This window comes from Tiliqua scincoides, chromosome 1 (assembly GCF_035046505.1).
Source record: "Tiliqua scincoides isolate rTilSci1 chromosome 1, rTilSci1.hap2, whole genome shotgun sequence".
Taxonomy (NCBI): Eukaryota; Metazoa; Chordata; class Lepidosauria; order Squamata; family Scincidae; genus Tiliqua; species Tiliqua scincoides.
The window spans coordinates 132,073,352-132,087,332 of NC_089821.1; the positions used below are offsets into that span (position 1 = coordinate 132,073,352).

The window sequence follows — 13,981 nt, forward strand, 5'->3', positions numbered from 1 at the left end:
CAGTAAAAGACAAGGAAAATGCATTTCCCCTTTGAAACACTCTTCAATGAATTTCATGGCACTTGTACAAATGCGCATTTATTCTGTAACAAGTTTGCAAGAGGAAGAGATTTTTTTATGGAAGATTAAAAAGCATCATGTGCTTGAGGACAATGTTATAGACACTGAGCTCCAGCGCTGGCACAGGGTGTCACAAACATTGCCATACTGTTGTTATAAGGCATGTCCGAGATATCCTGTGAAGAGTCAGTGCTGGCACCGACCCAGCACCAGCTGGACGCTGCCTGGATCTAGGTAAAAGCTCCAGGCAGTGGTGAGGGCCTCAGGGGTGGGGGGAGGCATTCCGGGGCAGGAGGAAGAGAGAGGGGTGGAACCAGTTGAGCTCTGCTCCACCGGATCCTGAGCTCTGTGTCAGTCTGGAAGACAAAATAGCTGGCGCAGACTTAAGAAGTCCCAATGCGGAGCTTGGGACTTCCCCCAAGAAGACCTCCGGTGGGCTCAGTGATGCCACTGGATGAAGCGGTAGCCAGTGCACCCTGCTGAGCTGCCCAACTGCAGAGGAGTTACTGCCCTGTTATTCTTTCATAAAACGGTGTCAGAGCATTGAACCTTGATGGAAAATCAGTCCATCTCCACACTGAAGGAGATTAGAAGGTTGGCCATCCTTTTTCAGGGATGTCCATCCTGACAGGTGTCCTGGTGTTACTTGGAATGATCTTTCTGCAGGGTGTTGTGTGCACTCACTGAATCACAACAGATTAATGAAACAGATTAATGATCTCAGAAGGATCCCACAGCATCTGTTTAGGACATTCCCTGCACATCTGTTTTACTTCTCCCTATCTTCTCTTTAGTACTTATGGGCCAGGTCTACTTAGTATCATTTAGAGGCCACAAATATGGTGCCTACAAACACGGCTGTTGAGAGCTGACATTGGGCTTGAGGCAAGATGCCCCACTTCTTAAATTTTGTTTTGCACTGTATAGTTTGTTTTGGCATGGCCCAGGCCCCAGATTTTCCCCCTGCCCCCACTTTTCAGGCCTGTCTACAAAAGACTGATATCCCAAATTCTGCTTTTCGTTGGAACCCCTGAGTTGTATGAAACATGTGGGTGATGTAATCTGAGGGGAAATTCGAGGCCCTTGCTCTTGAGTGGCTTTTTAGTTCAAAGCATAGCTGAGGGCTGGAAACAGTAAGTACTCCAGGCACCACAATGCACAGTGTAAGTGGCCCCTCCCACTCACTGCCACTCAAATGAACATGATGTGCAACATGGGTATATATGGGGTTCCTTTTTGGCATTCTCATTTGGCATTCAGGGATGAGGAATGATCACCTTGTTTGGTATGCAATGACCTGCTGCCCCCTGGCAGTTACCATTTCATTTTCCCACGTTGCTGTAGATGCATCATCAGTTCAAGGTACTGCAGGAGAAAAAATGGAAGCTGTCAGTGAAAGTCATGTTAATGCACCATTTTATTTTTCTCCCAAAACCCTGGGCACAGTGTTGGTCTAAGCACAGCAGGAAAATTAAATGGCTGTCACAAAACAGAGGCCGTTGTAATTATTTTCCCTGCAATGCCCCAGACTGAAGCTGTATCCAGGGCATTATGGGAAAATAAAATGGTGGCTGCCAGCATGTGGTTGTGCTTGGATCTCCTTTACCCACCATGGTAGCAACCACTGTAAAAGCAAGAAAAAGGAAACAAAAGGGCAAAAATGAAAACGAATGAAACAAAGAACAAAGAAATAGTACAGTACTAAAATCTTGTTTATTTTGTAATTTATTTCAATAAGGAAACAACTTTTTTTTTGTTTTTTTGTTTTTGCATACCCTACTCAGAACATATGGACATGATGTCTCCCACTCTCTGGACTGGTGAAGTGCTTGAGTACACGCCAAGAGAGAAGGGGACAAACATGGCTCTGTTAAGCCTTGTGGGAATCCCTTTGTCCTGTGACTTCACTGAGGGATGCATCACACTCATGTGTATTCTTCAAAATAAGAATCTAAACAGCAGTTACAATTTTGGGGAAACTTTCCAACAATTTAATCATATCTTCTTAAAAACTGATATTCCCTATCTGAATCTAAGAAACTGTTTAAATAAGTGGCTTAACTAAATGATTATTAGGTCAGTGGTCATTAGTTTGTTACCTTTAAGGAACTAAATGTCACACTGATGTTTTTCACAGAACATTTTTAGATTTAGGCTATTTTGGGAGTCAATCAGAGGATTTCCAGAAAGTATTTTCTTCCTAATAGTTGCTCTCTGCAACAACCGATTAAGGGCTCTGTAACTGTGGTGAATATTAAGGTGGCTTTTCAAAGAAATCATCACTACTTCTTTTTCTTTTTTCCTTTCTTTCCTTCCTTCTTTTTCTCTTTATCCTTTCCCTTTCCCTTGTCTTTTCCTTTTCCTTTTCCCTTTCCTTTTCCAGTGTCTTCACCACCCGTTAGGGACTTGATTCGTGCCTTTCCCAGTGGAGTCTTTGCATACCAAACCTGTAAAATTTGAAGGAAACATACAAGAGCTTGAAAATATGCATGTAACATTTTTCTCTTCCAGTAGTTCTTTCTTTATACGAATCCTAATTGTGGGAGGCTCATAGCGAAGCAGCATCACAATCTCTCGATCCCATGAGAATGCTTTTGTAACAAGAACAGTAGCAATCATCTGCTTGAAGTGGCTCATTAACATGAATACATAGCTGTGGCACTTAAGTTGCTATAGTTATGATAGCATTGGCATCTCTGTGATCAACCCTATTTCCCAAGAAAGCTGAAAATTTGGTATTTTGAAATTTAGCAAAGTAGCAAGATGCGGAAGTGAGTCTGATTCTCTGATTTCAGTGAGAAAAAAATCAATAATGGTTGCACGGTTTTCTGGCATTCCATTTTACAAGACTAAATGAAGAGTATCAATTAAGAACTTTAACAGAGTATGAAGCTTATTAAGACTAGGGGTTTTTAAACCCCAACTATTTCAATATTTTCAAATAAGACATGTAATTCTGAATTTATTAAGGAAATGCCAAGTGACAAAAATCTAACAAAATTTGAGAAAACTGGCAATTGCTATCACCTTGTTTTTCTCATATTGTGTATTAGAGAATAAGGGTGCAATCCAGAGGCGCCCAGGAGGGTCACAAACGTGACATAAGTCTCTGCACCGGCTTCCTCACTGAGGCTTGTGTCGGCCTGGCTGGGGTGGGCAGGGCGGAGGCGTGGAGGAGGCAGGGCTGAGATCCAGCGATATCTACATACAGTGTACATGTATTGGCTGCAACACAGGTATGCTGGAAAGACAGCTGGATCCCAACCCCTGTTCCTGCTGAGAATGGAGCAGCTTCAAGTCGCTCTGCTCTCCTCAGACTTGTGCCAACTCAAGATGCCACCGCAAGTCCGAGGAGAATCATAGGGGAAAAGGCACCTTTGCCAGGGGTAAGGGGAAAAGTTTCCACTTGCCTTTGGCTGAGCTGCTTTTGGCCCCTATCCTGTGCTGGATACAGCACAAGCCTCTTGCTCTCTTCTCTTTCTGGTAACTTTACGGATCCCTTACTTGCCCTCCTGAGTGACTACTCTGTGGCCACTACCAATGTAGTAGCAGAATTTCTCTCCGCAGTTTCCAAATTAAAACCCCCACCCTGATCTTATACCTTCCCTTGTTTCCCCTCCTTTTTTCCTTATTAGCCACATGCTACGACTTTTCCTGTGGGCAACACTGCCATTGTGCTGGCTTTATTATTGTTGTTGTAATTTATTGTTTTAATGCCAATAAAGTTTACGGAATCAGATCGCCTGTTCCAGGGTAGGATTGTGCCCTAAGAGCCTGCATTCTTGTATTTCTTCTAAGGGCTTATTCACACGCTTGGGAATGTATGTACACAGAACACACAGTGGAGCAGCAGTCTCAAACTCCCTTGCAGCTGTCCTCCAACATCCCCCAAAGATTGACATGATATCTACATACAGTGTACGTGTTTGCTGCAACACAGGTAAGCTGGAAAGACAGCAATATCTATCCCTAAAATTAGGGTGGGGTGGATTAAATATCACAGTCATCAGATTCGTGCATTAAAATCCAAATACACTGTACCTGCATTGGGGACTGAACCAAGGAAGGAGAACAAGTGAGTTCTCCCACTCTACTTTCTGAGGCCCCAGTGGCCGGGTCATTGCTACTGGAGATGGAACCTCCAGTGCCCCACCACTGCCTCTCACAACTCAGAGGGTCCCCCACAACCTGGGGCTCACAGTGGGATCAGTGGCATTGGTGCGCACTGTAGTCAATCACCTCCTTGGGCATGATCCATCTGCACGGATCAATGCAAACATTGTCCAAGGTCCAAGTTGACCCATTGTGACTGTTCCTGGGAGCAATGTCTCCTTGCCCCAAGGAGACCTCCAACAGCCAAAAATCACCCAAGGGATGCAGCGCAGCCCACATTGGTGCCGCTGCATCACAACAAGGGGATTTACATTGGACTGAGCTGTTAGTTGGGGTGGTAGTGTTGTAATTGTATGCAGATATGCCAGTGAGTGGGAGCTGAGGCAAAAGAAGTGGCAGGGAATAGGTTATCATTAACACAGTTAACATATATTTCCAAATGCAGTTACAGGTCCTGGGACAAGCCTGTCTTTGACTGTACTGCGCAAAATGAACAAGCGTTCCAAACTATAATCAGTTAAAAAGAAAAAAAATTTAAAAGGAAAGGCACATTCCTACAAGACCAACTTCACCTTAAATGCTTCTTCTTCCTCTTTGTATACTGGATTTTGCTTGGCTAGAGAATTCAGGAATTCAACAGCTGTCAATGGTTTCCTGCTCAGTTGCACCAGGCGCCGTTCAGTTAAGACTGCTTCAACTGCTTTCATTATGTGTACCTGTGTGTAACCATCAGAAACTTGTGCCAGGCAACTGATGTTCAGCCCTTTGGAGAGAATCCCTCCCTTTAGCTGAATGACGTGTTTCCATAAAACTGTCCATTACCAACAATAAAAATGAAAATGTGATATTTATGTTAATGTTAATAATATATCATATGTCTGATTATTTTCTTAAGTAACTAACATGTTTGGTAATGATCCAGTTAATGGATCACATCCTGAGTCAATCTACATTTTGAAATTCTTTTAGGATACAGTGAGTCATAATCTTCATATGAATTTGTAGGAACATCCACAAAACAAACTTGCAAAACTCTCTTTACACTGATTTCATCATCACAATTCATACTGCTATAGAGTATATACTGCGCCCTGACTGTCTTTGGGCGCAGTCCTAACCCACTTTTCAGCATGGACATAAGGGCAATGCAGCTCTGAGGTAAGGGAACAAACATTCCCTTATTTTGAGGAGGCTTCCGTTAATGCCACCCAACTGCAGGATGCAGCAAATATCCCATTGGAACAGCTATGCCAGTGCTGGAAAGTTGGTTAGGATTTGGGCCTTTGTCTGTGCTACAGAGTATGTCAGCAAAACAGAGGCCCACAGCTGGCAGGGCAGGTAAGCCAGTGGCGGGGGTGCAGAGTGGGCAGAAAGGGCAGGGAAGAACAGAGAAGAGTCTGGGAGAAGAGGGTGTGGAATGGGGGGCAGAACGGGACGGATACAGGCAGCAGCGACTTGTGCAGGTTCCCTCATCCTGTTCCTTACTCATCTTAGACCTACACTAGCAACACAGGTGATGCAGATCTGAGGTGAGCCACTGTGGTAACAGAAGCATACCCCCAGGTAAGGGAACAAATGTTCTCTTATCTGCAGGAGACCTCCATGACTACCCCCTTCTCACAGGATGAAGCACGCTCCTGATTGGCATGGCTGCATTGGTGGAGAGGTTTTTTGTTTGGATTGGGCAGTAAGTCATTCAGAAATTAAGTACAGGCTTTTCTCCTTTCCTATTCACCATTATGTTCTTGGGTTTACATCTGTTACAATTTCCTATATTTTCATGAATACTGTTGTCATATTTACAAAGTAACATTAAAAAAAATCTTGAGATCTTCTAGAGCAGTGGTTCCCAACCTGGGGTACATGTACCCCCAGGGGTACTTGCCAGGACCTTTAAAAAGGTACTTGAAAAAGAACTTGAAAGGGGTACTTGAAAAAGAACTGAATAATGGTAGAAAAAGGCAGGTCTCTATTAGAATACCTTGCAAGGCTGGCAAGGCAAGGCAGAAAGGAAGGCAGCGAGGTGCTGTGAAAGCCTCACCAACTGCTTGTTTCTGGTCATAAATTTGTGTATTATCAGATATGGATCAGTAGTTCAAAACATACATTTGAAATAACAGCAACTATATTAATTACAAACATTTTGCTAAAATGAGGGGTACAGTTTATGGAAATGGGCTGCCAAGGGGTACAAGTGAAAAGAATGCTGGGAACCACTGTTCTAGAGTATGAAACAGGCATTGCATTTATTCCATTCAGTTTTAGATATAGCCAACATTTAATGGATTGGGCTCATTATGTGCCTCTTGGTTGCCACTGCATAACAAATCAGCAAGAAATATCTGCTAATATTCCATAGCTTCCTCCTTTTGATTGGGCTGCAATTTATGCCCCCAGATGTCGGACATTTTATGGCTGCTGTTGGGCTTTTAATAGCAGCTTGTCACAGAAATCTCAGCAGTTGTGGCTTCTTTCCATCAGTGCAGCCACATGCACTAAATTTTTTCATGACAAAATCTGCCAAAAGGACATGAATACCCTTCAGGCTAGCAATGTTACAACTTTACTTCTGTAAAGTATTTAATTCAATGAGATTTGGGCTGTACTCATTGGTTTTTTTTTCGTTTTTACTGGGAAATTGTTAATTCAGATTTATCCTGAGTTGATCATCCTTGTTTGCATGGTCAGGACAGCCCAGGTATATTATTCCTTTTCTCTCTTAAGAAATTCAGAAGTCACTGTTTGCTTGCAATGATTTGTGAATTTAGCCTAATTGAGAACTGAATAACAGTTGATTATCCAGAAATGAAAAAGCAGTATGACAAGAGTCATTAATAATCTGAAGGCTCTCTTCTGCATTCTTCCTTTTATTCAAACTTTGATTAACAACTCAAAGGTGCAAACAAGTCAGAGATTGTAGTGAGCTACAATAAGCAATAAGGCTGTAGGTAACAACCATGTTTTTCATGATTATAAGAACCCTTATATAACAGTGTATCATTTTTTTCTCTTTAAATGCATAACAGCCTTCCAGAAAAGAGCCAAATGATAGCAAAGTTAGTATCAGTGACTAGAAAGCACTTTTGGATGCAGATTGGGGATGGGGGGAAGGCTTGTTGATTTCCCCCTGGTTGCATCCCCCTTTGCCTCATTGCACCCCATTCTGGGGCTTCCTCTAAATCTCTAGAATGACTTCTTAGGGGCACAAGGGGCTGGCCTTTGGGCTTCTGGACAAAGATTTTGCTAGTCTGAAAATATACTACCCTGTAATAATTAAATACATTTTCTTGTAGTTTAGCATTCAATACTATAAATCCAAATACTACATTCTTTTCACAAAACAATTTCTCTTCTGTGGTAGAGATACATGCTACAAATAGATACATGGTTCAGTTAATGAAGCCCAACACAGTATATGCTTTTGAGACTGCATCATTTTCTGATGTCCACATACTGTGTTTTTCAGAAATTTTTTTGAGCATATTTGATTAACTTAGCTTTGTGTAAGCAGGACTCCCATGTCCCATCACATATTTCATTATACTTGCCAAATCTTGAAGCATAGTCTGGCCTTGGAACCAAGATGATTTTCTTGTAAACTTTGCAAAAGGATTTGAGGTCTGCATCAAAGGGTCGTGCAGTAGTTCCTACTATCAGAACTCTGTCTTCAATTTTCAGTGTTTTCAGTATTTTGGGAAGTTGCTTTTTCAGACGTTTAGGTTCCATCTTTCAGGTTCAAAGAAAAAGAGTGAAGAATTAGTATAGATAGAATTAAGCAGGCAATGTAAAATGTTTTGAGTTTACACATAAGTTGAGACTTATACATAACCATGTGTAACTTACACATAAGTTACACATGGTTGAGACTTCCAAAACCCACCTGGTGGACTAATGGTCCAACTCTCCTCCAGAGGCAACAGATACATCACCTTTGTCTCATCGGACTTGTGCCAGCTAAGGAGCTGGTGCAGGTCTAAGGAGACCCATTTGTGGTTGAAGATATTAGAGAGAGATAAGAGAAATTATTTTCCCTCTCCCCTCCAAAGCCTCCTGATTGCCTCTTCCCCCCCCCCCCCAGCATGCAACACAGCCTGTTTTGGTGTGGCTGCATGTGATGGCGGGGAAAAGCATTAGGGTGCCTCAGGGCACAATTCAGGCAATGATAAGCACTTATGATATGCAGACAATGACAAGCACTTAATAGTGAAATTTTAATTATATGGTTAATTCTCCTTTTGAAATCAATGGGATTTACACATGCTTACTTCTGACTGGATTAAAAAAAACTTTCAGGAACCTTCAGATGTTAACACACAAAGGTCAAAAGCATAGTTATTTTAAAATGCTATCAATATATGAGCTGTAAGATCATGCAAGCATTCTGAAACCAGGTTGTCACTGTAGCACACATGACTGTATCTACTTTCTGGGATCAGTGTGGCAAACTGTTTATGCTAACTTCAGCCAGCAGAGGGCATTAGTCACCTCATAGCTGGATGCAGCATACATCTGCAGGTTTTTTGTTTTTTTAAAGGTCCACTCTACATATCTCTGCAGATACTACACCTAGGTCAACCAAATTTTAAAAAAATCACTTCCTAATTATAGAAGAAAAGAAGAAATCATAGAAAAAAACAAAGAAGAAAAGATAACACATTTGAAATTATAATTTCTTTTCTATTAAGATTTTACTGTTTGGTTGATGCTTGCTGAACTTGCTGTCATAATTTCATTCTGAAAACTAATGAATGGAATGCTGTGATTAAAATATCACATTTGGAAGGTAAGTTGCAAAATCTGTTCTTTGGAATCTGATACACATTCAAAAACGTGCTTGATTGAAACTTTTTTTAAGGCATAGAGCGTTTTACATTTGAATGATTTGAACATTTGATATGCTGATTTCTACATATAAACACAAAACTGAGAATTTGGTTTTAGCTCTTTGCACAATGTTATTAATAGATCATTCTGAAATATGAACTTTATTTGGCCTATGCCTTCTTACTTTCCATTTACAGTGATATGGCTCTACAAACAGCTGAGAATTATTTTCATTTCCATTGTCCCAGAGACTACTCCACAGTTAATGTACTGCTATATCAGTGGGTTTAAAGACATTAAAAAGGAATCATGAGCTCAGCCCCTTAAGGCATGTCTGCGAGGTCTTAACGCCTGTGCTAGCCCAGCACTGGCCGGTGCTGGGCTAGCACTGGGCGGGTGTCTGTCCTCTGCTGCTTGGCGGTCTCATAGACCGCCAAGCCGCGGCATGGTAAGCAGGGGTGGGGAAGGGGAAAGGATGGGGCAGGGAGAAGGCAATCTGGGGACAGGGGAGGCGTGGGGAGGGCGGAGAGAGGGCAGGTGGGAGGCGTGTCCGGGGAGGGAGCAGGGAGGCAGGAGGCCTTATGGTCCTTATGGAGGACCTTATGGTCGGCAGTAGCCCCATTGCAGGGCTGCTTCCCTTACCCGGGAGAAGGGGACGAAAGTTCACTTCTCCTGAGGTGCCGGCTGTGGCAGACTGAGGCACGCAGGATGCAGTGGCAGCCGTTCTCAGCGCCGCTGCAGCCATGCGCCCTGGGCAGTTCAGGATTGGGCTGTAAGGCAATACCAGCCAAATACTGATGTCTCATTTACAGTATCATATGTGAGAAGAAACTTTGGTGTTTACACAGTCTTGAGTTTTTCCTTTTTAAAAAAAATGTGCTGGTACCCATCAACAGAAATACGTACATTCACACTGTTACCAACATACAACATACAACATACAACAAACCTTTATTAGGCATATAGTTTTACAACTAATATCTCCAAACAGTCATGTATGAAGGTATATGTTAAAAGAGAGATAAGAAATAAGGGTTAAAACACAACAATTTGCTTACACAGTTACTCCTAGTTGCTTAGAACCAGCAGCTTAGCCCGTTTCATTTTGCTCAAATGTAAAAATTTAGCAACTGGAAGGGTCACGAATTCGAATTCACCTGCTAGCAAAAGTTGTAAAGAGGTGATCTCAGAGAGACTTTTTTTGTTTCCTGACAATGAGGGGAGATGCTGGTCTCTGAGCACTTGATTAAAAGCACAGCGCAGAACAATGTGTGGAAGAGAGTCTACCTCTCTGAGGCCACAATTGCAAACTCATTCTTCTTTCGGGGCATTTCTAAACCTACCAAGTAGGTCATTAGAAGGCAACACGTTGCATCGGGCTAATGTAAAAGCCCTCCTTGCAAAGGGGCACTCTAAGAAGGTCAGGTACTTTGGTTGTTTACCAAAAGTATTGTTAAGATGGAAATTTAGGGGCGAACATTTTTTTTGTGCTGCAGCCAAAATCTCTTGCCTTTCTATGTCAGTTAGTCTTGTTGTCAAGAGCCTGATAGAAACCTCAAGTGTAGCAGCTCCTTGTAGATCTTCCTCGAGACCCATTTGTCTAATTTTCTTATTGAATAGAGCTAAGCAAGGAGACAACAGCGAGTCAGTCAATAACCCCTTTAACAATGGGTTTTGGTCAGCCCTGAAGCACACTTTGGCCCAGTATTTTAAGAAACTGGACCAAGCTAGAAACTCCAGCCTATATTGGCCTGTCTCCAGGCAAAGTGCCGCGAAGGGAACGCAATGCGGTACACCTAAGATCTTGTATAGAAAATTAGAATGGATCTTTTCAATCAAGTCATTTAATTTAAACAGGAATGCCATACAAAATTTGAGGTGTAACTTTGGCATTAAAAGCCTGGAGAGCAGGTGGAATGAATGAGTTACCCCAAGAGAAGAAAAAACGAGTAATAGCCTGAACAGCTAGTTTGGATGAGTTGATTACTGTAAGACGATGGGAAGACCAGAAAAGCCGGTAGTGAAACCGGAGACCAAGATACTGAAATTCCTTGACTTGTTGTATTGATTTACCATTGAAAAGCCAGGACTGTGGTACACACTGTTACCATGTTGGTCTCAAAAAATAAAAAGTTTTGTAACAGATAATATTTATGCATTTAATAGATAATAAACAGATAATATTTATGCATTTAATAATGCATTTAATAATGCAGATCCCTGCAGACCCCTGCATTCCCATTAGTTTGCCATGTTTCCATGGGCTTGCCATTCTGCTGCTACGAGCAAATTTACCTCCTTTTCAGCCTTAGGCACTTTTTTGTAGAAAGTTTTTTCTGTGTCTCCAATCCATATGACTGAAGGCTGCAGTTGTTTGGCTACCTGAGAGGTGAAAAATGACAAGTAGTTATCAGGAGGCAACATTTTTAAACAACAGACAACCAATTAAGCAATTAAAAGGAGCTTAACTATTGGAGTCCTTCAACTTGATCCTGAAATGTATTCTAGAAGTGTCAGTTTCTTTGATGAGGAAAAGATCAGGCTGGGGAGGGGAGTGGGACTAGTATCCTGTTTCCCTTCCTGGGTGAGATCTGCTGCAATGGAAAAACTGGGCAGTGATTTAGCAGGTGCAGGTTCATCAGTTGCCATGGCTGAGGTTTTCCCTGGGTTTCCCTGACAAATGTCCCCTTAACTTGAGAAGTCCCCCAGCCCACAAAATTCTCCCAACTGATGCAGTGCAAGCCACACTGGCACCACTGCATTGGCACAGGGGAATTTTGTTAGGATTGGACTGTAATTGGGCTGGTTTAGAAATTTATTCAGAAGTTCCGTTCCTGGTTTGAATCTTGCCTCTATCCTGGATGATCTTAGGCAAACCACTCCTTCTTCATCCCCTCCTGCTGTCTGCCATGTGAAAATAAAAATATTAACCATTCTCAGAGTTGTTTTAAGTATGTGAAGCACTTTGAAAGCTCTATGTAAATGATTGATCAATAATAATAATAATAATAATAATAATAATAATAATAATAATAAAATCCATTAAAGCTTAGTATGCCTGGGGCATATCCCAAATCCTTTGAAATGAATGAATGTCATCGGCTTCACAGGGAAGCACACTACAACCTGAAGACTGGTTCATACATGGTAATTATGAAGAAGGTTTAGTGATAATCATAATAATTAACCTTCATCACAAATGTCATGTGTGAACAAGTCCTCAGGGTACAGTGTGCTTTCCTGAGTAATGAAAGACAAATCTATAAATTTTAATGGATCTGAAATATACCTACAAAATAGCAAGCTGTAAATAATACATTGTTCTAGCTGCAGCTTTGAATGCACTGCAGTTTTAGTTTGCAGCATAACAGGAAACACTTCAGTTTAAAAGAATGCAAATGATGGCTCTGAACATACTCAGATAATTAATTTTTCCACCATGTAGTGACCTCTTACAATCATTGCACAGTAGCATCTACAGGAGAGTCAGCAGAAAAGGTCCTTCTAATAAATCATCAATCCCACCATGTGATGTGTGTAAACAAAGTCTCCTCAAGAGAGAATAAAATTGGCTGTCTGAAACTACCCTGAAATAGTAAAGTTCTCTGAAAATGTCTATCATATGTACCAATCGTGTAAGAATTCCTGGTCTTATAGCTGGGTTTGTTTGCTACTGAGCAAAAGAAGCTCTCATTGTAAGGATACAAATTTCTGTTGTCACTTTTCTGCCTGCTTCAGTTTTTAGCAGCTGCTCCCAGAAAGAGCAATGCATATTGCTTCCATGCAAAATAACTATTGATTCTGTGTGATTAACAGGCATATCTGACCTGTCTAAAGAAATCTAAAAGAAATAAATGTTAGTTTGAAAGCATTGCAATTCTAACGTGACTTACATCAGCAGACCTACAGATGGCGGCAATCAAGTGGATGAAAACCTGTTTTAAAACCTTTGTTAGAATTTTTTTTTTACATAGTTATCCCTGTCCATGTTGGGAATGATATGCAAAGATTATGGGAGAAAGCCTACTGGGAGTGTCTATTTTCGCTCAATATATTGTTTCTCTTTTCTGCAGCAAATCATAAATTGTCTGAAAAATAATCACACGGAGTCAAGACCGCAAGCACAATAATGGTATCACTACTGAACACAGAAGAAGCTAAGATAAATTCACAGTTTTGGTCTGTGCATAATGATTATAGCCAATTAATCTACCAATTTATTTGATTAATATTTGCAGCCTTAATCCATTGCAATTATGTATTTTAAAAATATATGCCCTTTGAGAGTCAGAAAAGAAAATTTCCTTTTCTTCTCATAACTGTTTTCATCTTTAGTAAATTTCTTCTGGGTTGTTCTTGAAGTATATATACTGTTCTGTGCAGAATAACTTCTGCAGTACATTAGGTGCTGAACCTTGAATAAAAGTCCCACTTCAGGGTGAACCTTCTATGTTTTTTCTTCAGTGTGATCATGCCTGTTTTTCTTTCCCCTTAAATTAGCTACTGGGAAGCTGCACATAGCCAAAAACAAAAGAGAGAGTCATTTCACTTCATATCAGCTGTTCAGTGAGATGCTATTGTTGTAAATGACGTCTTGATGCAGACAATGTGTTCAACGGCCCAGTTCTATACCTGTGATCCACCACCAGAACTAGTGGCAATGGAAGACGTATTATGGCATAGTAAAACATTTTCTGGGAGAGCTTGGAGTTGCATGCTTCTACATCACTATCAGAGATGTTGCAGAGGCCCATCTGCACATGGTGGTGAGGAAGAAGGGCTGCCAAGGCCAGTAAGTCAGCAAGGTGGGTGTAAAGGGATTGGGGGTCGACATAACAGGGCATAATGTGGAAAGGGCCAGGGTGGGCATGTTGAAGGGAGGAGGGGATGGCATCCAGCACATGCAACCCCTCTGGAGGCAGCTGACACACCCTCTTTAACTCCTCGGAATTGCAACAACTAAAGAGAAGGTGCAGGACTCTAA

General features: G+C 41.5%; 1 protein-coding gene across 1 annotated transcript in view; it reads right to left on the minus strand.

Moving 5' to 3' along the window:
- Window positions 1-2,342: 2,342 nt before the first annotated feature.
- Window positions 2,343-13,981, minus strand: part of IQCA1 (IQ motif containing with AAA domain 1) — a 96,518-nt gene continuing 84,879 nt past the window's right edge. The window contains exons 16-19 of the mRNA XM_066622147.1: window positions 11,293-11,379; window positions 7,722-7,899; window positions 4,746-4,984; window positions 2,343-2,507 (exon numbers count right to left, since the gene is read on the minus strand). Coding sequence (XP_066478244.1) covers window positions 2,343-2,507; window positions 4,746-4,984; window positions 7,722-7,899; window positions 11,293-11,379 — 669 coding nt within the window. The remainder of the gene's footprint in view (window positions 2,508-4,745; window positions 4,985-7,721; window positions 7,900-11,292; window positions 11,380-13,981) is intronic.